Here is a 25234-nt window from a genome sequence, read left to right on the forward strand (position 1 = left end):
AGTTAAAATATCATCAGCATCGAATACACCTCTCAATCGGCCTCTCATTGCTCTTAATTTATGCACTTAATCGACCTCTCAAGACTTAATCTTCAGATTTGGGAATTTAGGGTTAGGTTTGTGCAAATTTTGGTTGTGAATTATGATTTAGGAAATAACAAGAAAGGACGCAGTAACAAGATTTAATTGTAAAAAGTCTAATATGCCCTTGCCGTTAGAAAGATAACGCTAAAATTTAACGGCACTTTGTCATCGGGTTGTGATTTGCAGCGCCAAAACATCTGTGAGGTGTGTACTGCAATTTTCAAAAATACTTACGGTGAAGTGAAATTGGAAACAATCAGGGGGATGCGGTTTACAATTTACCCTAATTTATATATAACAGTTGGTAATATGAAGTTCAAATGAGTAATTGAGTCAATTTTACAGAGAATCTCAATTATCGCTATGATTATTTCCATTTTTTAGGAGAAAGAATGGATATAAATGTGGCTCAGGGAGTACAATCTGAACAGGGTCTTTATCAGAAGCTAAAACTAAAGAATTTATTCAGATTTTCACAAACTGAATACTAACCACTCACCATACTTGCAAATGTCTCTGTAATATCATAACTCATACAATTCATTGACTACGAGATACTAAAGGAGGGCTCCCCAGCAATTAAAAATTTGGCTTAAATCTCAAAATAGTCACTGAACTGAGAGTCATATATCAAAACTATCACTCCAATTATTGGGGACTCGTATGAACCACTCTAGTTGAGAATAATTACACTACCGTTAAATATGTTACTTTGACCTGACTAAGAATTGTTGACATTAACGGTAGGTACAGGTGGAAGTGGTCGTGACTTTAAAATAAAATTATATATCAACAGTAACACTTTATGTATTTCACCATTCTTCTCCGTTAAACACGAACCCTTGGATCACAATAATATATTTCAAAACTAAAGCACATTAAAGCTGTCATAGCAAAATCATAGAAACAGCCAGATATGTGTTTCTTTTTTGATTTAATTTCATTACTTTGTCACACTATATATCCCGTATTGAACAATTAGGTTATGCTAAATAGGATGAAGAAGGAACTTATTTTAAAATATTATTATCAGTTTAAAATTTGTTGATTTAGATTATTTTGAATTAATAAGCTCTTTTTATCAACAATATTCTGCGTGAATCGAACGAAGAGACAAAAAAATTAAAATAAGAAATGATATTTTATTTTATAAGAAAATTTAAAATTTTAAAACTTGAATATTTTATTCATTTATTTTTTAAATTTCGTATAAATATTTTTTCTTGAAATTATATATGTATTTTAAAAGTTTCCAACTTCAAGATATTTGATCTTTTCAGCTCTTATCAATAAACTTTTTTAATGGAAATTGAAAATAGATATTTGAATTTTTTTAATAAAATTAAAAACAAATATTGAGAGTTTAAATTAATAAAATCAGTTTTCTCTAGAAACTCAATTTTTTATACTGAAAATTATTTGACTATTTTTATAAATTTAAAAAGAAAGTAAGATATTAAAACTAATAAACATTTTTGTATTTTAAATAGAATTAAACTTTTTAAAAGGTTGAAAAAAATATTTAATATTTAATTATATATATCATTCTCATGTGACTGTGACCAAGCTACGCAATTTGATATTAGTATTGCACAGACACGCGCTGCTGACACAGGTTACATATGTCATCCACGTCAACTATTATGCTTATCCGTTAACATTTCTGTTAGTCAACAATTCAAACTAACGGCAGTGTCATTATTCTCAACTAAAGTGGTGCATACGAGTCCCCGATAAATACAGTGATTTTTTTGATATATGACCCCGAATTCAATGACTACTTTGATATTTAAGCCTTAAAAATTTAGAACAGATAACTTGCTTGTAACACAGTTCTGATTGCAAAAGAAAGATGAAAAAGGTGCTACAACTACGACTTCAGGGTGAAGGACTAACAATCCAAGTACTCGGCTCCATAAGGAGCATATACTTGCATGTATTTCCTTTTCCCAATCAGAGATCACCAAGTGGTCTAAAATATCTTGCATGAAATTAATCTTCTCTCTAGCTACAGGAATCAATTCGAAATATTGCCTCGCTAGCCTCTGCTTCTGATCTCAAGCTTTAGGCTTAAGCAGTTTTACAGTCTCCCAAGTGAAATCCGGGTCATCACGCCCAAAATGTCCATAAGCAGCAGTTTTCTGGTACCTGAAGTTTCCTCCTCTCGTCAGGTCAAGATTGATAGCAATCACTCCAGGCCTGAAGTCAAAGGCTTCCTTAATTAGACCCAAAATCTCAGTGTCTGTAATCTTCCCTGTCTTGTAAGTGTCCACATACACCGAGAGTGGTTCAGCGACACCTATTGCATAAGAAACCTGCACAATACAGCGGCGTGCAAGACCTGAAGCTACCACGCTCTTGGCTGCCTGCCTGACAATGTATGCACCGCTCCTGTCCACCTTAGTGGGGTCCTTACCAGAAAAAGCACCTCCACCATGAGCACCCCAGCCACCATAAGTGTCAATTATAATTTTGCGACCAGTAAGTCCAGCATCACCGTGAGGACCACCAATGACAAATCGACCTGATGGATTAAGGTGGAATATTGTTTTATCATCTAGATACTGAGCAGGAATAACAGGTTTGATCACATGCTCTTTCAAATCTGCAGCAATCTGCTCATTTGTCACATTCTCGTCATGTTGAGTAGAGATGAGAACAGTATGGACTCTGAGGGGAACCATAGCACCATTATCATTCTTATATTCAACTGTCACTTGAGTCTTTCCATCTGGACGCAGCCATTTGCAAGTGTTGTTCTTTCTCACTTCTGTGAGCTTGGCTCCCAGCTTAGTTGCTAGCACATGAGTCAAAGGCATGAGCTCGGCTGTTTCATCAGTGGCATAGCCAAACATGTGCCCTTGGTCTCCGGCTCCAATTTCTTCAGGTTTTTTTGTCAGATGGCCATGAACACCCTGCGCAATGTCAGGGCTTTGTTGCTCAATGTTGACAAGGACCTTGCAATTATCAGCATCAAGACCAACATCAGCTGATGTAAACCCAATGCCTCGACAAGTATCTCGAACTATTTTCTCATAATCTACATTTGCCTTTGTAGTGATTTCACCAAAGACCATGACCATGTTCGTCTTTGTACATGTTTCACAGGCAACTTTGCTCTCTGGATCTTGTTGCAGGCAAGCATCAAGGATCGCATCTGAGACTTGATCACAAATCTTGTCGGGATGGCCTTCATTGACTGATTCCGAGGTGAATAGGAAGGTTTCCATGTCTCAGCTGAAAGTTTCAATCAAATGTTTAATGTAAGGAATTTTTTTTGTTATTGTTCTCTCCTAATTTCATTACAAAATACTCGACATTCTCATTCTCCTAAATAAAGGTATCCTAAGGAAGACTTAAAAAATTAAGGTATGTCATTCATAGTCTTTATGCTGGTAAATTTTCTCCAAGAAAATACATTCTGCAATGCATGACTAAATAGCAGATTCATATATCTATCGACTGTTGTTAAGAGCAAGTCCAAGAGGTATCTTAAATCATGCCTTAAATCAAAATTTAGGGCAAGTTTTAAAAATAAGAGCTACAACAGTATACTAGATATGTCTTAAAATGCCATGGCATCAATCAAATGCCTTATCTTTGGGGCACCACTACACATGTTCTATTTCATTTTTAGCAATAAATTTTTTTTGTATACATTTATGTTCTTGTCATTTCACTTCAGTACGATTTTAATTCAATATATATTATTATTTTACAAACAGTACACAATTGTAAGACAAATTGTTGGACTAATATACCAAAATAATATCCTAAAGCAGTAGTACACCGTTATTTATTGTATATTTATAAGGCATTTGGTATTAAATTATTGGACTTGCTCTGACCTACGTACAGTGGCGGATCCAAGACTTAGATCTCTGTGGGCAACATGACCATGCCATCGGCCATGTACTCAAGTGATAAGTGAGTATGTTATGAGTCAATGATTTTAAGTTTTTTTTGGATCATTTTCATTACACTTTTCGATTTTTTTTTATATTTAAGTGTTAGAAATTAGTATTTTAACCATTTAATATCCAACCTATGACCATATAACTTTAAATAAAAATAAATATGGCTCAAATTACAAGAATATTACTACCACTATACGGACACTTAGCATTTTTTAGTGGGCACTTTACAAAATATACATATTTATCTTAAAATTTCAATAGAAACCCGTAAATTTTTGTCTACGTGAGGACACGTGTCTATAAATCCGCCCTTGCCTACGTATATATAGCTACAAGAAATCAAATGCCAGTGATGCCCAATGATGATAATAGGAAGCAATATAAAGATGATTGAGAAAGTAAATTATAACCAATAATATAAGCAAGGAATAGTATAATCCTAGCAAGCATATACCATTGTTAGTAGAATATGAACAAATTAAAATGCATGGCAATTAGAAGAGATTGCAAAACAATGTATAAAGTAGGGTTATTAGAATTTTTGACGTACCGTAATAAGTCGGAGATGAATAGGAAGAGAGGAAGAGCAAGAGAAGAGAGAATAGGAAAATATGATATGAATGTATTTATAGGAGGATACATTTACATAAAAGAAATTATTGGACGATCCGTGTGACCCGCTCTGCTACTCAATCTAGTTGTTTTTTTAAACCACCCTCCTTTTTTAGCTGGCCTATCTATTTTTTCTTCTTTTCTCCCACCTCCCTGCACATTTGAGATATCAAATCCCACGATCCCTTAATATTTGAACATCGTTAAGCAAATTGTATTCCGGAACTCACGATAAGCAATTAATTTACAATATTATTGATGGAATTTATGTGAATGAAGAAGATCCATCGTTATTAATTAATTTGTAGTCAATCAGTGTAAGCATTTAGAATTCATTTTGGATAACGATTTGTTACCTCTAGAATTATTCATTTCTTTTCCCTTAAAATTACTCATGTTTAAACAGTTAACACCGAATAATCACTTGTGCTGCAGCAATGTGGTTGCTATGAGAAGTCACTCCATCAATGCGGTTGCTATGGGAAGTCAGTCCATCCCTCATGTGATGATGATGATGTAGTTCTGGCATCGTGACAATGTGGTTACATGGCATCACTAAGTAGGTCCCAATGGATTGAATTTGACCTTGAATAATAAAGAAAATCGTTTGGAAACCGATGGCATTCAATAATTTATCAAAGAGTTGTTCCAGATTAGGTTAAAAAAAAAACTCATGCAAATGCAAGTTTACAGACAAAATGTGTACAACCAGATTTGTGTACCCCTCCTGCCGCTCTGCAACAGATTATATAAACCTAGGAGCATCTTTTTTCAGTTATTTCCTTTAAATATAATCTCGGAATTGTGGTTACAGAATCATAAATTCTGAACTAGAAACTGAGGCCTAGTTGAAGCCCCAGGGCTGCGTGTACAACAAACAGTGTCATGATGCTGCTTCCTAATATACCATGAACATTCCTTAAGCTGGGGTTCCCCTGTTTATAAAAACTCAATTTGATCAGTATAGCAAAATTATCTTCACCAAAGAAATCAAGTTCTTTGGTATAAAATTGCAATTACAGAAATTAGGGATCAGAAGCTTTTGCTACCTCGAATAAAGATGGTAAAATGGTCTGTATTGTTAAAAGAGAAAGGCCTATTAGCCCTGTGACGGCATGAGGGCTGCAACCAACATACAAATTTCATCTGAGGTTAAACGAATTATAATCAAGACCCTCACTCTTCTATCAGATATGGCCTTGGTACTTCCTTAAAAACATCTTTTTTCAGAAGTTAAAAATATTTCTATTGGTCTAACTTCCAAGGACTATGACGATCTCTTCATCCCAGAGAAAGAGCCACATTTCAAGTTTTTAAGTCAAAAACAGCATCTGAAGTTTACATTTGATTTTAATTGTATTCATTATAATTTATAATTCAAGTAATAATTACATACTCTGTTATTAGTAGTGTTAACAGTCTTTTCCTCGAAATATAACATTTATACCATTTGGTACAAGTACTCCTACTCATAATAGTCCCCCTTATTATGTGAACCACATCACTTTATAAGGGTATAATGTTATAAATGATATCTGTTAATAAGTCCCAAGAATACCTTTCGAAGATAGGTTTATCTGAAGTCAGGAGTGCTGTTACGCCACCGGTTGCACCTAGAGCGAAGAAGAAAAACATTCCTGCAAGAAGCTTTGGATGCAAATCTTTAGCCATTGCCTTCTCATCCTGAATTTAGTAAAGAAATTTAAATTAATGGCAGTTCGTTAAAGGATGAAAATGAAATATTATAGAACTTTGATAATAGATATAATGAATGAATTTCCTACCATGTCATCTGCAAAACGGATGCGGAAGCCCAAATAAGTTCCATAACCGCCCATGGCAAAAAGCACAACAGCCTGAAACAAATCAGTTTACGTAATTTACATTTAGAACTTGATGATCAAGGGTAAAGAAAAAGGGAAGGGGTTTAGGAGCAAGAGCGACCATGTTTCCAGGGTGGCCCCAGTGCACTAGCCATCCCGGAAGATTCCAAGATTGTACAAGTTCAACAAAAGGCCCAAAGAGAGACCTCACAGTTCCAGCTGAAATGTACAACGTGCATATTCAATCACATTATAAGTTCTCACAGGAACTACGCATAAACAAAGAAGGGTCATGTTTCCTAACAATCATGTGTCAGGGAACGATTATCCAACACATCACTCCCAACGGCCCGGATTTGAAAAAAAATTATCCCGGTCCGCGCATAATAACTGCAGAAAGGACGGCTTCCGCGCTTATTATCCACGGAAGGAATAGATAGTTCCGCGGGTATTATGCGCGGAAGGGGCCGATCTTTCAGGTTTAAAACCCTAGACGATCCCACTTTACTTTTTGTGGCACTTGAACCAAATTGGAGAGTTAAATTGAAGAATTTCTTGCAATCTTTCATCATTTTCACAATTTTTATTGGGTAAGCTAAAATTCTTGTTTTCATTATGGATAAGATATTTGTATTTGAAGGTAGAAAAACTTTGGAAAAAAGTGATTAAGATGTTAGTAATGTAGTAAATAGTAGTGGTAGTGGCTTGCATAATGATAATGTAGATTATGTGAATCTTGTAAATGATTGTGATGAGGATGTTTTTGTTAGTGAAGATGTGTTTGAAAATAAAAATTTTGCATGAGTAGTAACTTTATGCATGATAGTAGAAAAGATATAAGAGCGTTGTTGGAGAAGAAAATATAGTAATTCCTTTCTTGAGTCAAAATTTTCCTAATTTAGTAGTTGCGGAGAATGTAATTAGGGCTTACGTTTTGAAAAATGGCTTTGCAATTAAGATTCAAAATACACAAAGTCGTATAAACAAATCAATATATACCCGTACATATATTTGTAATTTAGCGGGAGAAAATCGTGATAAAGAACCTGTCGAGGATGATGAAATTTTGATCAGAAGTGTTGGTAGTACAAAGAAGAAAAAACGTAGAGATAAACTTCCTAAAAGTGGATGTAAATTTAGAATTTATGTAATTAATAGGAGAAATACAAGACATTGGAAGATAACGTTTTTAGCGTTAAAACAAAATCACGATGTTGTGTCGCCATCTAAGATGAGTTTGATTAGAAGGGAGCGACATGTAACCGCCGCCCAAAGAAATTTAATCAAGATCTTCCATGTTTCGGGCATCTAACCTAGACAACAAATAAATTTATTTGGAAAATTGCACGGAGGAGCGGAGCAAATATGTTTTCATGCCCAATATTTGAGAAATGTGGTGCGTAATTTTAGGAAGGACAATTTGGGTGAGAATGATGCTCAAGTGGGATTAGATTTAATACATCAGTTAGAAGAGAAAAGTGGAGGAAATTTTTTCATTAGGACTCTAATTGATGAAGAAAGAAGATTGAAGTGTCTTCTATCGGTTGATCCTCGGTTGTTGTTGTTGGCCTACAAAAATTTTGGCTTGTATTTCTCCATTAATCACATAAATTCTAAATTTATATCCACTTCTAGAAAGTTTATCTCTACGTCTTTTCTTCTTTGTACTACCAACACTTTTGATCAAAATTTCATCATCCTTCAGGGATTCTTTATCACGGTTTTTCCCGCTAAATTACAAACATATGTACGGGCATATATCGATTTGTCCACACGCCTTTGTGTATTTTGAATCTTAATTGCAAATCCATTTTTAAGCGTAAACCCTAATTACATTCTCCGCGGCTACTAAATTAAAAAAAAATTGACTAAAGAAAGGAATTACTATATTTTCTTCTCCAACAACACTTTTATCCCTTTTCTCACTACTATCGTGCATGAAGTCAATACTCTCATGCAAAATTTCATTTTCAACCAAATCTTCATTAACAAAAACATTCTCATCACAATCATCAACAAGATTCACATAATATATATTATCATTACGCAAGCAACTACCAATACTATTATCAATATCATTATTTACTACATTACTAACATCTTTATCACTTTTTTTCAAAACTTTTCTAAATTCAAATCTAGCAAACATCTTATCCATAATGAAAATAACAATTAAGCAAAAAATTTAGCTTACCCAATGAAAATAGTGAACAAGGATGAAAGATTGCAAAAAAAACTCCAATTCCAATTTGGTTCAAGTGCCACAAAAAGTAAAGTGGGATCGTCTGGGATTTTAAAAACTAAAAGATCGGCTGCTTTCCCGCATAATACCTGCGGAACTATCTATTCCTTCCGCGGATAATAAGCGCGGAAGCGGTCCTTTCCGCGATTATTATGAGCGGACCGGGGTAAATTTTTTCTAAATCCTGGCTGTTGAATTCGTTCAACAGCCGGGAGTCATGTGTCGAATTCAACAGTCGGGAGTGATGTGTTGGATAATCGTTCCCGACACATGATTGTCAGGAAACAGGACCCGACAAAGAAAATAAAATATATTGCAGAAATATTAGGAAGCTTAAAATCATCAGAAGATGGAGTTCTTGGAAACTTGTAAGCTCCTGCTAGGTTGGAAAGCATAGAAGAGTAGGGCCAATACCCAAACATAAGGTTTGGGGAAAGTAACAATCCTAAATTTCTGAAGCTTTACATAATCCAAGAACCTAATCCCGGCCCAGTTAAATCATCCCAACTCCAAGTATTGAGGTTAAAAGTTTATAATTTTGAAAAATTAAGAACATTTTTCGAGCCTCAAAGTCACAGATATGAAGCAACAGTTCAAATATAATAGTAGCAAGAATAGAAGTAAGTTACCACTTACAAATATATAGCATAAATTTGACAAAACATAAGTAACCCGTAAGGTATTGCAGCATACATATGAAAAAAAAACAGAACATTAGCAAACAATGTTGTGAAGTGTGTGCATAAAAAAATACCTCCAGGGAGGGCAGCGAAAAAGAGTAGAGGTAAAGGGCTGATGGAGTAAAGTTGACTTTCGGAGCAGCTGGTCAATTTAATATTTGGATTGTCTTGATTAGTAAGTTCTGTTTGACAAGGAGTGTGGTTCTTGAGCTTACACGAAAAGGTCTTGATTGTTGTTGTCTTTGTTTTAACAAATGATGGTGATGATTTGGAATGGTGAAATGAGGTGGGCAAGTCACTCAACTGATTTAATGGACGAAGAAATGCACAAGAAGATGAGGAAATATTCACCATGGCCATTCTGGCTAGAGAGAGAGAGAGAGAGAGAGAGAGAGAGAGAGGGGTATATGTAAAATATGGGCTTTTTTGATATGGAGAGGATAGATGTGGAGCTGGAAGGGTGGTAAAAGGGGACACGATACATGAATACATGGAGCCATTCTCGTGGCTTCAACACGCTCTCCCTTCTTACCTAAAACCACCACCTTCTACTTTGGTTTGGTTTTTTCTTATTTTATGTCCTATTTTCATGATTTTATGGACCCCGGTTCAGTGATGCCTTTTTCTAGATTCTTGCTGCATCAAATTGGGTTGGGGTAGTCGTTTGGTTGGGCTATCTTTGATCCAAGTAAGATTTGGATCTATCTAGCTTTCACTGATTTTTTAAGACCCACCTGCTATGCTTTCACTGAGTTTTCACTGGTTACTATGTATAGTCCTACACTTGACGTTTAACTGCAGCATCTTGGTTTTTAAACTCATCGGATTCTCATCTGAACAAGGCCATTACACATACAGTATAAACAAAGATGCAGCTAGATCTATAATTGAAGAATTTTAGCCAACGATTGCTCATGCTGCATTTGAGAGGCTACAACTTACAATTACAGAAGCATTACTTTGTTTAAGATGATTATTACTTGTGCAGAAATATTGATGGATAAATATTTTTACGGGACAAATTGGCAGAATACTTTGGAGAACACATACTAACCTAAACCTAAGCATTAACTGTACAAGATGACACTGTGAATCAACTTCCTGATCCTGCTTTATTTTTTCTTGGCTGCTGACTAGCTTCTAACTGGAAATCTACCGGCAGCCTCCGTCTTGAGTGAAGAGCTGCAATATGATTAGGTGATTAGAGCAATGTATTTGCAAAGTTGATTACACAAAAAGAAGTTCCTCGATACATAACAAGATACTTTAGTAGCTCAAATCAGATCAAGTAATAACTATTCACAATTTGCTGATTGCAACAAATCGCAATTATAGAGTTTACAAATTCCACCAGCTCCGATAAGATCCCAGCTAGTACATCTTTCAATACAAAATTGAGTAATTGCAACAAATACTTTTTAGCAGTATCGTTGTCACACGGAAACATATGTGATCCAATATCCAGGCAAATAGAGTGCGAAAATGCAAGTATATCACTTTAAAAATGCATGCAAGAATGTTTTTTTTTATTGTTGTATGTATTAAACATGTTTATGCTCAGAACTTCTGCTACATAATTTTGTCTAGTCCGGATGCATTAAGTAGTGGTACTTCATGGCTTCTTACAGATCCATCAAGTATACATCAGAGGCATATTACCTGCTACCTGGTATCCGGGTCCTAATAATGCTCACTAAAGCTGTATTTTTTAATTGACTCGGAGAATGTTGTTGTGTATTGTTCCTCGGTTAACTGTCTCTCTTTCAGGATCGATCTTCCAGTGGCCATCAACAATAAATTTAATCTGCACACAACATGAGTCAAAATAAGGACAATACACAAAATTTCCAACTTCAACTTCAATAAACCAGAACTTCCATTGATAAAATGGAGAATAATGTTCCAAAGGTGTCCATTATCAGTTAACCAATAGAAATATGTCATTTACACCCCCCATGAACAAACAAAAATACTCAGTGGGTGAATTTTGGTAATGGCAAATCTCTCAGTAAAATGGAATTATTTTTCCTTTCACAACTTCTATCTAATATTAGTTGGTAAATTAATGAAGATCTTCTACCAAAAATGATAAGCAATATGAAATGCTTTATGTGAAGTGATTTGTTACGGCATCTCTTTGTATATTAGGTCATGCTTTTATTATAAATACTAGCATACAACCCATGTGATGCGTAGACTTTATATTTGACAACTATGAAAATTGTATGCATTACATTTTTTAACTCAAGAAGAGACGAAGACAAACACACAGATATATATATATATGTATATATATGTACATATATAACTTCTTTCATTTAAATTCAACTCAACCTCATTTAGCAAAACCAAAGAAAAACATAGAAAGAACTAAAATGAACCTACAGATTATAGATAATTATCCAAGATTAAAATTAATAAGTCGAGTACTTCAAATTATATTAATAATTATTAATTAGTGATCATTTAATTATTTCATATACACACATTTTACTAAAATATAGATATAATTTTATTTTTTGTAGGTGTCGAGCTCTTGACCTTTGGTCTTACTAAGAATTATATATATATATATATATATATTCAGTAATTGCAAAAAAGCGAAATCCTAGACATTTGGTAGTGTATAAGATCTATCTTACGCTTATTACAAGTGTCACCTTTGATTTTACATGGACTCTAGCTTAGTATCTTTAAGATAATTGTGCTTTCTGGTTTTGGGTGAAAATATATAGTACACATGCTTCTTCTCTGAAGTCCCGTGTGTGCAGAATCAGAAGGTACCAAATATCTCTATGTGTTCTCTGAAGGCACAGAGCCACCCTCGTAGATATTTGACCTTGCAGAGGCAAAAGAAAGGTGCATATTTTAAAAGCTCAATAAATCTGAGAGTGACTATATGGAGAAATATAAAATGCATATTTTATAGACTAAGGTGCTTGAAATAAATGCTAATTTCTCAGTCTTAACTTGCTAGGACCAAAATTTTACATTGCTAAACCGCCTGATTTCTTACCCCGTATCAACCAAATAAAATTTAAAATTTGTTTAGCCAAGTAATAAGAAACTCATAAGGGTCTCACCTCATAAGTTCCAGGATAAAGCCACAATACTGTTCTCCAAAGTGTGAAGCTCCTGAAAGAAAATGTAATATCCATGGTAAACTTTCCAACGGGTAATCTCTGTATAGTGGAGAGTGCTTGCTGATTTCAATGAATGATTGTACATGCATGTAGAAATGATATAGTAACTCAGAGGTAAGTTTTCAGAACAGGTAGTGACAATTCAAAAAACTCAGATGATCAGCACAATAAAAAAGTTGCAAGGTTCATGAGATTCTGTTTTAAATGGCTAGACTGGATCTTAGAGAGAAAACGTTAACAGTTTGCAATACCAAACTATCCAGAAATGAGTCTATTTTCTTTAAACAAGTAGATTTAACCATTTAACTTGGTAATTCCGCCTACATGAAGGATCTTGCAATTATTCCACAAACATCAGACAGAAACTACAGATATAGAGAGATATCCTCCAAACTCTTTTCCCCCCATCAATTATCTGTACACAACCAGGCTAAGTTCTAAACTAGCCAGTTAGCCAATAATGTATAAGAAGTTATTAGTTTCCAAGTATCCAAGTAAAATATTTATTGAAGAGGATTTTTAAGCAGGAGCCGAACCTACATTTTTCCACGTGTTTTCTGGTAAATTTTGATATAACCTAAAAAAATATATCAAGCAACAAAAATCAGCAAAATTAACTTACAAAATCAATTTTTTGGCTCTCCTTGCATCTGACAAGTTCCTCTTGTGAAAGATTTTTATCATTGATGATCAGTTCATGTCAATTATGAATCACTTAGACTTTTCTGTTATTATGTGCTACATTACTATGTCGTGTTTTGAAAATTTTCTTCCTCTGGAGGGGAATACCTCTTTCCTTGTACATCGGCTCCTTTCCCTCATAATCTATTGTCCCGAAGGGGGGGGGGTATATTTCCAATCCTCAGCGCCATGAAGACAAACAAAGACTTTGCATGCATCTAACCAGGGTCAACTAAATAACTTAAAAAGGAGCACAGATCTACCACCTACGGACATACAAGGCCCATATACAAGTCCACGAAACCTACAAGAATTCCTAGTCTAATACTCAATATAAGGCCCATTATATTTCTTCAACAAGAAAACTAATAATTACACACACCAGACGAAGTAAACAAACAAGTTTAAAACATTATTCTAATATTCATTATGGATATGATATATGATTTCTTAGTTCAGGTTATACATGACAAGATTTTCAGGAATATTATTGTTTACATTGGGTGCATCATCAGTGGTTAAATACTTTACCTTATCCGAAAAAAATTAGGATTTTATAAAGAGTAATATTACGAGGTACTGGATAAAGTAGTACTTTTGAGATTAAAGATTACTCTTGATTTATTGCCAAATACTTTTTTCCTCTTTTTAGCTGTCAAGAAACTATGAAGTCGATTCTCAACGCGGTTATGACAAACAAGGACTTTGCCTGCATCTGACCAGGGTCAACTAAATAACTTAAAAAAGGAGCACGGATATACCACATATGGACATACAAGGCCCATACAAGTTTATGAAATTTACAAGAAATCCTAGTCTAATACTCAATATAGGGCCCATATATTCTATCATTTGATGATTTGTTACCTACTTATTCTTCATATGATTTATTCTAAGTGTTCATGCTCCCTCAAGAGGGATGGATCCAGAAAATTTGTCGGTTGCCCCAATTGCTAAATATTTATAGAAAATTTTAGAAAATGTACATGTATATTATGTAATAATCATATGTATTGTAGTACATAATAAATTTTTTCCAACCATACTAGTATTCAGCTAGGGTCTATGACCGCACAAAAAAATATTACAAATATAATAAAAATATATTTTATTTTTACATACAATTAAAAATGTAAAATGTTACAGTTTGGACTGGTTAGATACTTGCTATTCTTTATTACTCTTTTCGACATGAACAATTACAAAAAATTAAAATACTCACCTCGCATCTGCCACAACTGAGTCTCGAACTAATGTATTATCATTTTCATTTCCTTTATTTGGACTAGGTAAAAATAGAAGAAAGTTTTTAATTTTCAAGAAAAAAATGTTTGATTCAAATTACTAGGGTTCCCCGGATTTGTTAAGTTTCAATAAATAACTTATTGGAGTCTATTTCTGATAAAACAAGAGAAAATGACACACTATCTAATGTGGGTTTGTTTAATTAGCATGGTGTGTTGAATGGTGGATGCACTTCAATATTTTTAATGGGGGCACTTGAAAAAGCCTTTATATTTTTATGACTTGAGCTCAAGTTCCAGTGGGGGCATTCTTCCCCAGTATTTATTTTCCATGCAAGTCTGCCCTTGTCCGTTATAATAGTACAATGGTCACAATAAAAGATTCACACTAAAACAAATATTTGAAAAAATTTATATAATAATTGTTTAATTCACAATTAATTCAGAATTTGTATACAAATCAATGCAACACCTTAAATGATATTATTCACTAAATAACAGACTTAAAAAGAGTAATGTTTTATCAAATTAAATATTTTTATATAGAATATAAAAAGAGTTAATTGCACTTTACACCCCTCAACTTTGATAAAAAAACAAATATGTACTAGAACTTTGGGAAAAGCAGATTGCACCCTTTAACTTATATTTTGGTATTCATTATGCATCCCTTTCTAGAATTTTGTTGAATTGGGAAGGAGCAAAACCAGAAATTCAGCAAAAAAAATAAGTAAATTGAATTTTACATCTTTCAAATAATATTAAACTTAAATATTGATACAAAATTGTAAATTTTAAATTTTCAAATAATACTAGTAATTTCAGTTTTAATTTTCATTCTACAGTATTAATGCCAATATTTTATAATTCTACTACAAACAATTTTAATAATTAGTATGATTATATACTTAAATATAATTGTAGTAGAGTTGTAAAATTTTGAAATTAATATTATAAAAATCAAAATCAATAACTAAAATTAATAGCATTATTTGAAAATTCAAAAAATATTATTTTATAGTTGGTATAAAGAAAAATTCAATTTTTAATAGTATTCGAAAAAGATAAAATTTATTTTGATAAAGTATATTACTCAATTTCCGGTTTTGCCCTTGCTTAATTAAACAAAATTCTGGAAAGGGGTGCATAATGAATCCACAAGTTGAAGTATAAGGGTGCAAACTGAGTTTCTCAAAGTTCTGGTATAAATTTGTTTTTGAAACAAAGTAGAAGGGTACAAAGTGCATTTAACCCATATAAAAAACAAAAGGAAGGGTAGTAAATACCTTCTTCTCACCACATCAACAATACTTGGAGTTGATGATGGTTGGGGGTCCATTTTAATCCTTTGATGCCATCCATTGAAGCTACCTGCAACCTCCACAGACTCACCCGCACCTTCGTACTGAAGTTGAACCTAGTACATGCAAAACTTTGTTACAAGTGAAGAACCTACTTAGCTGGTAAGTAGGGAAGTCACTGCTTTTATAATTAAATTTATTGGCCTTGTGTTAGTCCAGTTTAGAGTCGGCTACCAGAGCCTGACTAAAAAATATTTGTATTATGTACCATTAATTATATAAATGACATATTCTATGCAGTAGACTTCTATGACTTTTTGAGTGGTGGGATTTCAGACAAGGAGGGATTTTAAATAGAAACTGATTACTGATGTTTGATGCTGTATCAGAGATCTCCAAAATCATATTAGCATGCTCTTACAGCTAAAGATACAGATCCTATTACACTGAAATGATAATCATATCATAATCTTAATGCAGCAAATTAACACCCTATTGTGCTGACCTGGTAAGCAAAAGTTTTCAAAATAGACAATAACAAAACGAATAAGCGAATAGCGAGGAGAATTTTGACCATCTTCTATACGATTCAACAGTTATAATCACAAAATAATATATCCCCTTGGTTGCAGATAATCAGCACTTTAAATTTGTCTATGACTTCTACGACAAAAAATATCCAAAGTAGAAACACCAAGATATAAATGCATGAAAATGGCTTATGAAAGCAGGTGTGCACAAGTAGATTTCTCAATTCCTTCAATGAATGTTTATATAAATACTGACAGTTTATGCCTTCTAAAATTCTTTAAGCAATCCCTTAATAATTAACTATTATCAATCGATAACATTCCAAGAACATGTTCATATTTAAAGCCTAGCTATGCTCAGTTCCGAAATTATATAAGGGAACAAGAAATTCTACAAGTCAAATAGTGGATAAATGACCTCCTGTAGTCCAACAAGGGCTTGTTCCGCTGCCTGTAGCTCTGCATCTTTGTCTGAAACAAGCTTTTGTGCTGTGCTTATCTCTTTTTCTGCTCGGCTTTGCAGTAAAGACAGAGCAAGCTTGTTGATTCAAAGAAGAAACTAATTTAGGTAATGTTTAAAGTTATAAACAGGTAATGATCGGAGGAGGAACCTGGTGTCTTAGTGCTCCATAAATTTAATAACTTAGCAAACTTGGACCACAAATGTAATATTACAAATTCCCTTTTCCAGATCACTTGATGCAAAAGACATTGCCAAGTTCCTTTAAAATTAAGTATTCATCCAGGATCAAACAAGTATAAGTCACCCGGGTATTCCATAACCTTAAGTGCAAACTAAAACAAGCCAATTCAAATTGAAAATTCAGTTAAAAATGAACTTGGTTCACTGGATCATAAGCAACTTAGGTCCTCATAGACTGGTATGCGCTCACCCGAAAAGCTTCATTTGACTCGTGAGAACAACTTGAATGATCTGATCCTACCACTGAGGCACTGACTAACCCAGGAGGCCAGAACTTGTACACCCACTTGGAAGTACAGTTACATCTTGCATACAGACTAATCTCATCACATATTTTGCAAGAATTAAGCAAGTCTCAAACTACAACTTCGCATTGTTTCACACCGACAATAAAATTGTATATCTTAAACATTATGTCAGAACAATTCAATTTAGTAACCTATCACCTGAAACTTGTAGCTTCAGAAAATGAACTTACATGCAATGCTCTATTTAGTCTACAATAACATGTAATGCTTCCATCTAGATGAAGCTTTGTGCTTGAGCTCTTAGCAAAGGGGTAAAAGTCAATGATTGGAAGGAAGCAATTGCTTTTATTTTTACACATAATTACATGAAACAGTCGATAATATGAAGTATAAATCAGTAACCTAGTCACTTTTATAAAGAATGTCAATAATCACTCTGATTCATATAAGAACACGAGAAACAAATTTTACGCACATTAAACATCTACAGTCTTCTAAAGCCAGCCACGAATTTTGTTCTTGATGCCATGCAAAAATTATATCATTTTTAAGTCTAGCGCAAGAACTATGACAACCCCTATCAGTAGATTAGTTACAACATGAAAATACCTTCTTGCATTTGTTACAACATGGCACTTTCTTTCGCAACAATATGAGTTATAACTGGAAATTGTATTTTAGTTAAGTTTACCCACAACAATACCACATTACCAATTTGTACTCTTTTTGTTCAATTTTTTTCTTTCACATGGTAGGAGGCTTTATACAAGGCGTCTATATGTCAAAAATGTACAAAACAAAAGGAAGGCAGTAATTTTTTTTTATGTTTGTGCCTATGGAGGCCTGATGAGGTTGCCTAATCTACTAACACACCGAGTATATAAAAATACCTTGTCCTTCTCGATTTGTTGCTTCAATTCAGACAACTCTAACTCCTTTTGATGCTAATTACATGAAAGATAACACCATTATTAGTTGCGTGCTATATAATATCAAGATATAGCTCAGTAATCATCCTGTGAAAGCCAAAAGTTCATAAACAAGTAAACCAAATATTTATTAAATGAACAGTACCAGCATGAACTTGAGACGGCTAATCTCAACCTCATTCTCCTTTTTTCTGGTCTGTTTTATAAAAGTACATAATATGAGGAATCTTTTTGTGAAAAGAAACTAAAATGACTAAATATGTAGTACATGTACAAAACATTACAAATTAATAACCTCTATGTCTGAATCATCGTCAGCACTTGATAGACCATCATCAGTAGAAAAAGAATCCTCCCTACACGGGGAAATAAGTTTCTATATAATGACTATTAATTTAAAAATGATACACATACCCAAAGAAGAGTAAATTTAAAAGATTAGATGTCAATATGTCATATACTCGTGTGGGACGCCGTATCTATCAAATATGACGAGAATACAACTTAAAGCCTAAAATAATGCAGACAGATGTTATATCTCATTTAGTCATTTTTCTATTATATTGGAGGGTAAAGTAATTTGCACCTCAAAGTAAAATATAACTGGATTAGCCATAGATCTGTATTCAAATCTTAACCCATGTTTAAGCATCAATAAAGCCAGACATGATCCGACATATATGATATAAGTGCTTCTTTAGAAGTGCCACTTGCTACTTATAAGAAAGAGGTTATACATTGATGGGTCAAACAGTTATACTTGTACCAAATTGGAGTCAAAGCAGACAAAATTTCCTAAATGTGTAAGTACGACCAGTGCCAGATATGGCACACATAAATATGCAAAATAAATAATATATAACCTAATTAAAAATCTTTGACAAGAAATGCAAACCTTGTACTAGATACGGATGTTGAAGGCTCGGCCTGCTGGGACAATAACTCATTGTTTCTCTGCAATGTCTTCGCAGCATCAGTTTCATTAGAATTTAATTCCAGATCTGTAGTATCCTCAAATTCAGAAACTGCCTGACCTTCAGCAACACTCTCTCTTACAATGTCAAAAACACTATCTGAACAAAACAAACCACATGGTCAGCTTAATTATTTAGGGAGCTAATACACTAATGCATTAATAAACTATTGAAATGGGCTGTAAATAAATATTTATACACTACACATTAGGAAAGAACATGGCCGTACGTGCTCTTCAGTTTTAAATGCGCTCTTTTACGAGTTATTTAGACTTATTGACAATAATACTTTTAGGACATAAGATATCTTCAGAGTTCAGACCACTAATCCCATAATCCAAGTATTGCAAGAAGTTTCTGTCTGACTGACCACAACATCTAATGCTGTAATAATTAACTTACACGGTAAATTTAAGAATTTTCCGATGAAAAGCAATGTACCGGAACCATAAGATCACGGAGTGCTATACATGTCCCAAATAAATAACTTTGCAGATAAATATCGTGACCAAATTACCCCCGAAGTTGTTCTGAAATAAGCATCAGTCTGCGCACTTAATTAAATAAAAGTATATCAATTAAAACTTTGTGATTTACCTTCAATTATGTTTAGTTCTCCATTCTGAATAAAATTTGCCACTTTTTCTTGCAACGATGATTCATTAGAAGATTCTACTGAAGTGTGACTTTTTTCATTCAAGTGGAAATCGCTAGCAACAGCTATGGCATTGAAATCATTTTCTGAAATTGGAGATTTACTTGACAAGTGAACAGATTCAACCAAATTTTCCACCGCTTCCTGGCCTTGTACAAATGTTAGAATGCAACATAAAATTCTTTATAGTTAAGTTAAACTGACAACACAAATTCTGAAAATAATGGTGACCTGCTGGTTCGTGTTTACTGCTGCAGCTTTATCGACTTTTCCAGCCATATCAGTCTCTGCAGTTTTCGCGTTTACAGAAGTTGCAAGAAGTTCTTTAATGAGTTTATATCCTCTCCGTCTTACAATATATGCCAGGTCTTGCCTATAGATTTCATAGTTCAAAAGAAATAGAATAACAATAATAAACCTTGGCCCTCTTTTTCTAAAAGATAAATAAATTAATCCAACATTGGCTAAAGTTCAACACCCAAATAACAATCATGCACTCAAATAACACTAATTCAACTGTGTTAAAGTTCCTCATCCATATGACAGTTATGCACTCAAATGACTTATATATTTCAACTCTAATTCTCCTTGATGGTAGTTTTAATTGAAATGTGACAATAGAGATTAGGTTTGTTAGGATCACCCCGGCGTCCTGATGGACATATCAGCAGAATCAGGGCACTGCGCCGCTGCTACATCAAAACATGAGGACCACGAGAACCTTTAAAAGGTATCCTATTTAATCAGAAGAAGTTAGCAATATTCGATGAAGGTGAAGTAAAACAGTACAACGGGAGATTGAGAGGATGACTTAAGCGAGATTGCAAGAGATGAGGTGAGTCTATTGGTTAGACGACTAGAGTCCACACCAGTCAACAGCCACAACAGACGAATACCTGGTCCGGCAGGATACTCCCCTTTCTCTCTCAGCAGCCTCTAAGAGCTTGTAGCTCGGATATATATAGACGCTAAGCTATAGTGGAAGGAGAATCACTGCTTACAAGCATTTAGATAGCTAGCTCAGCTATATAATGACATACAGCGACAGTGAAAGGCCATCACTACTTACAAGCATCGAAATATATCTCCACTCTATTATCCGTTTACCAGTCATCTGCTTTTAATTCTACTCAATACAGGAAAAAAAGCATATCTGCACTGGAAAAAATTGACTTCCTGACACCCGACTAACTTGAATTGGTGGGCTCAACAAATTTTATCCCATAATGGGGCTTCAGGCATCATAATTTCTCCTTTTTACTTAAACATAGTACAAAGTCGGAACATAACCAAACATAGACGCTTAAGCGCAATTTGGAAAGCAGTGTGTAATTAGCATTAAAGTTAAGTAGCTCTAAAATGTAAAGAGAAAAGAATGTGAGCATAGTATAAAATAAGAGCTTTTGAATAAGAATGAAAACCTTCCATGGTCCGAAAGGTCGTTGAATGATGGCAAATGATCCTCCGGAAACCCGAACTCCAACATAAACTCTCTAATATCATTGCACAAATCTTCATTACTTGTCACCTTCTTCCTTACCCTACATTGGCCCCCAAATATATAAAACTGTAAGCAGATACACAACTACATAATAAAGTGTATAATGGATAACCCCAAGAAAATAGAAAAACAAAAAAAAAAGACCTGGGTTTTTTGCTTAAAGAAGCATCAATTGTAGGGATTTGAGAAGTTGGACAACTGTAAATCTTGAAGGGTGGAGTAAAAGAGAAGTTTTTAAGAGGAAAATATGATACAAATGCAGGGAACTGAAAGAGGGTCGCCATTAATGAGCAGGAGGAGTTCTTGAAATGGGTTATTTGAGTGCTACACAAAGTAAATCAGTGTTATTATCACATGTACACATGTTGTGCCTCTAGATTTGGTTCCCAAAGGATGATTGGATTAAATCAACACAACTAATTCATGTACCAATTTGTGCCCTAAATCCTCTCTTCTTCACTCCGATTGCCGTTCCTCTTTCTAAAATTACTACTGCTATCCTGCACAAATAATTTTATACTCCACTATATATATTTATTATTTACAGTATGTTCAAATATTTTTTAATATACTTTTTTAAATCATACAAAAGCATGGTCAACATTTTTTTTACATCTGATCACACCAATATCATTTTTTTTTTAAACAAAATGGCCAAAAATACCTGTTTGTCACGCATTTCAAGTTTGAGTTGCATATATGTATTTCAAAAATGGTTATCATGTTTTTTTTTTAAAAAAAATATCACAAAAACAAATTAAAAAATAAAAACCGGATACACATTACCAATATGTGTATTACACGTGCTGTACGGTTTTCAGATCATATTTATTTTAGGATAAAAGTCGAACCAATCTGCGAATAATGATTTTAGAAAATTTTCATCTTCTTAATTTGCAGTTATTGCAATTCGATTTGCGGTTTAATCATTTAATATAAAATATTAAGAATCACAAAAAAAAATCAAAACGTCAATGGTTCGAGTTGTTTGATAAGTTTACATTAAAAAATAAAAAATATAAAGGGTCTTGCTAATTAGTAATAACTGATATAAATTGTAAGACGCTTTTAAACTCTGATGATCGACTACCTCGTTATTTCTAGTACCGCGCCTATAAAATGAGTATTATGCAGTGAAGCGCAATGATAGTCTTTGATAGGGTCTGAGATTTGAGAGTTTAAGAGATAAACAAAATGGATGTGTTTACTAATTAGTTTATATACTATAAAATATATTTTATTCTGAAAATATTTTGCGGTTGTGATTATTAAAACCGCATCCAACTCACAAATAAGCGATTATTAAAATTTTCGTCTAAATTAACCCGCGTTTTACGGCTATCCACAAATTACGATTCGGTTATGAACGGTTGAGCGGTTCGTTTGTGCACTTCAAGTATTATCCTTCTTCAAGGCAGATGATACCCATCTTAAATGCGTATCACACCTCACCAAAATTTTTATTTTTTTCTTTTATTTTTTTACGTAATACCCATTTATGAAATATGTATCAGTAATACCCATTGATCAAATGTATATTAGATATGTATTTTTGGCAAAAAAAAAATAAAGTAGTATTCTTATCATTTATCCTGATAATTTTGTCATTTTTTCTTGTACAATTATTAACCTGTAGGGGTATAATACCGTACAAATTGATTTCCTAAAATTTTCATTCGAGAGTGTGTCATCCTATATCGTTTTTAGAAAACCTAAACGTAATAATTTTTTGGATTAGAGTGCAGATATAAGTTGTTACATGCTGATTCTCAATGATCAGGAGGAGCTCAGGATATGACTGTTTTAGATGTCATCAGGATTTGATGTGCCATCAGGATTTGATGCATCATAAGTATCTACAGAACATCAGCATCTGAAGGCAGTTTGTTGTGAAGATTGACTTTGTTCCTTATTATGAAGGATGGATATCTGTTCGTTATGAGTGATAGGACTTTGTATATTCAGTTAAAGATATGTATCATTTTCTGTTAGTAATTGATAATGCATATCCTAGACTGATTTGTAGCAGTTGTGTATTATATAAACACATTTTAGGTCATCACATAGTGATTAAGTCGAGTATTGTACGACCTATCAGCTCTCAAGAACATCAGTATTTCTTGAGAGAGTTTGTAACATTTTTTATCAGAAATATAAAGAACTGTTATATTTTTATACTTGTTCGAAACATTTATATAATTGTGATGTGTAAAATAACTGCAAGTGCACAACGATTAATTGTAGCAAATACAGGTAGATCCACAGAGACTATGAATTTTCAAAATCCTAACAATTTAAATCAGGCGAACTAGACAATAAGATTTGAGAGGAATTTGAATTAACCTAATTAACAAATAAATCAAATAATATGGAAAACCTAAGAATCTGAATCCGTTAATAAATCACAATTAAAATCAACTCGCCTTAAAATCAATTCTCTTTTTTTCACAAATAAATTTTAATTAATGAGACAAGCATATACTATAAAACTTGTTATCTAACAATAACCCATCAAAACTTGATGGAGCAAGCATAGGCTATGAAAAATAAATCCGGTAACAATAATATATCAAAATCACTTTGTCAATTAAACAATTAAGCACCAAGAAAAATAATGAGAATCAAATAATAGGAATGAGAAGATATCAAAGCAATTAAATTAACTTCATCTTCATCCTAGGGAACAAATTTAGCTACACATGATAAAAAGATGAACAAAACAAATAACTAATTGGGTGTCGTGGGTGTTGGAATGTTGAATGTGTAAAATACAAGAGGGGAGACCCATATATATAGGGAAAATATGAGGGTTGGGTTCTTGAAATACAAGTAGGATTCTTAAAGTAAATTCTTCTTCTCCAATAAGGATTCTATTTATCTTCCAATTCCTTTAACTTCTAGAATAGTCCACCTCCTTACTTTTTTGCACCTTTTCCAACTCGAATTCTGATTTTATTTATTTTCCTACAAAACAAGGTAAAATAATTTATTTATTAATAAAATTACGAAAACGGACATAAAATAGGTATTAATAATATGCAATAATATGGACCTATCAAATGCCCCCATACCTATCTTTTGCTCGTCCTCGAGAAAAATCAAAAAGAAAAATGCTAACTAAGAAAAGTCATATGCTCATTTTCGTAGGCGTGACGGGAAATTTTAGGTTTACCAACCCGTTAAACTCATAGACGATCTCTATAAGAGGAGTGTTATTTCCTAAGGGTTTACAGAAGATATACCCATAAAATATGTGAAATACTCTAGCAAGTGTCCAAACTCTATCAACAATAACATTCATCGGTGTCAACACAAGAATTTTTAGGAAAATACATGCCTTTAAGACTCTTCTAATTATAGCCAAGATATAGGTATCAACAATCCACTTATATCGACTCTGAACGTTTACAAAAAATCCCAAGGTGTGTCGTGAAAATAGGTCTATGAAGAATCAATTGAGTAAGTACATTTCCTCTTTTTCAACCAATATTGAACGAACCCAATCTCTATCAAAACAAGTATCTAGCCAAAATTCACAATTTTTTTTAACTGACTGTGCAGTATCCGTTTTCTTAGACATTCTATGTTACCCATGTAGCGAGTTTTGGGCCAATGACTCCCAAACCAGATGGTCTTAGGGCACTCGGTTTTGAAATACCCCTACGGACTTAATTACTCGAGTAACAAAGGCCACAAAAAAAGACTAGTCAATTATACTACTTGTGCCCATCATCTCAATTTTTTTCTCTTTTTTTTCTTTTTTAACTGTGAGGAATATTGGGTATTGAAGTAGTTTATTCAAGCATCTCTTTTTCTTTTTCTTTTTGCTTTTGCTTCTTTTTTTTTCGCAAAAATTTGATTCGACATTGTTTCAACATGTGGGCTCTATCTCAGATTTCGAAAACTTCCCTAAACAATCTTTCCTACAAAGACCTTGTGCAAATATGCCGTCTTGGACTCTTAAGCA

General features: G+C 33.5%; 3 protein-coding genes across 7 annotated transcripts; all 3 read right to left on the reverse strand.

The window, feature by feature from the left end:
* Positions 1-1813: 1813 nt before the first annotated feature.
* On the reverse strand, positions 1814-4847 carry LOC141713003 (S-adenosylmethionine synthase 4). Its single transcript, XM_074516185.1, has 2 exons — positions 4552-4847; positions 1814-3321 (listed from the first exon to the last, which is right to left on the reverse strand). Exon 2 carries the CDS (start codon positions 3312-3314, stop codon positions 2142-2144), a length of 1173 nt encoding a protein of 390 aa, XP_074372286.1. The 5' UTR covers positions 3315-3321; positions 4552-4847; the 3' UTR covers positions 1814-2141.
* Positions 4848-5204: 357 nt separating this feature from the next.
* On the reverse strand, positions 5205-9894 carry LOC141713006 (uncharacterized). Its single transcript, XM_074516191.1, has 6 exons — positions 9433-9894; positions 6558-6655; positions 6398-6469; positions 6172-6296; positions 5663-5735; positions 5205-5548 (listed from the first exon to the last, which is right to left on the reverse strand). Exons 1-6 carry the CDS (start codon positions 9848-9850, stop codon positions 5444-5446), a joined length of 891 nt encoding a protein of 296 aa, XP_074372292.1. The 5' UTR covers positions 9851-9894; the 3' UTR covers positions 5205-5443.
* A 408-nt stretch (positions 9895-10302) lies between these two features.
* On the reverse strand, positions 10303-21777 carry LOC141713004 (protein PTST homolog 3, chloroplastic). Of its 5 annotated transcripts, none has more exons than XM_074516186.1 (13): positions 21412-21776; positions 21188-21307; positions 19998-20139; positions 19709-19910; positions 19033-19210; positions 18433-18493; positions 18283-18333; positions 18099-18152; positions 16676-16795; positions 15713-15843; positions 12442-12561; positions 11018-11162; positions 10303-10540 (listed from the first exon to the last, which is right to left on the reverse strand). In XM_074516186.1, exons 1-12 carry the CDS (start codon positions 21549-21551, stop codon positions 11039-11041), a joined length of 1443 nt encoding a protein of 480 aa, XP_074372287.1. In that variant the 5' UTR covers positions 21552-21776; the 3' UTR covers positions 10303-10540; positions 11018-11038. The 5 variants fall into 5 exon arrangements, with proteins under 5 accessions (XP_074372287.1, XP_074372289.1, XP_074372290.1 ...); XM_074516188.1 differs by having other exon boundaries at positions 12442-12493; positions 21412-21775; XM_074516189.1 differs by lacking the exon at positions 16676-16795 and having other exon boundaries at positions 21412-21777.
* Positions 21778-25234: the final 3457 nt, after the last annotated feature.

The sequence above is a fragment of the Apium graveolens genome, chromosome 3 (assembly GCF_009905375.1).
Source record: "Apium graveolens cultivar Ventura chromosome 3, ASM990537v1, whole genome shotgun sequence".
Taxonomy (NCBI): domain Eukaryota; kingdom Viridiplantae; phylum Streptophyta; class Magnoliopsida; order Apiales; family Apiaceae; genus Apium; species Apium graveolens.

What these genes read in the sequence shown, in the direction of transcription:
- LOC141713003 (XM_074516185.1), bottom strand. Translation starts at nt 3,314, where the DNA reads ATGGAAACCTTCCTATTCACCTCGGAATCAGTCAATGAAGGCCATCCC.
- LOC141713006 (XM_074516191.1), bottom strand. Translation starts at nt 9,850, where the DNA reads ATGTATTCATGTATCGTGTCCCCTTTTACCACCCTTCCAGCTCCACAT. An exon ending in GGGGCCACCCTGGAAACATG is followed by an intron (nt 6,470 to 6,557) that starts GTCGCTCTTGCT and finishes GATTTGTTTCAG; the next exon opens with GCTGTTGTGCTTTTTGCCAT. An exon ending in TCCGTTTTGCAGATGACATG is followed by an intron (nt 6,297 to 6,397) that starts GTAGGAAATTCA and finishes TACTAAATTCAG; the next exon opens with GATGAGAAGGCAATGGCTAA.
- LOC141713004 (XM_074516186.1), bottom strand. Translation starts at nt 21,551, where the DNA reads ATGGCGACCCTCTTTCAGTTCCCTGCATTTGTATCATATTTTCCTCTT. An exon ending in CCCTTGTTGGACTACAGGAG is followed by an intron (nt 15,844 to 16,675) that starts GTCATTTATCCA and finishes TGCATGTACTAG; the next exon opens with GTTCAACTTCAGTACGAAGG. An exon ending in TTTATCCTGGAACTTATGAG is followed by an intron (nt 11,163 to 12,441) that starts GTGAGACCCTTA and finishes TGTTGTGTGCAG; the next exon opens with ATTAAATTTATTGTTGATGG.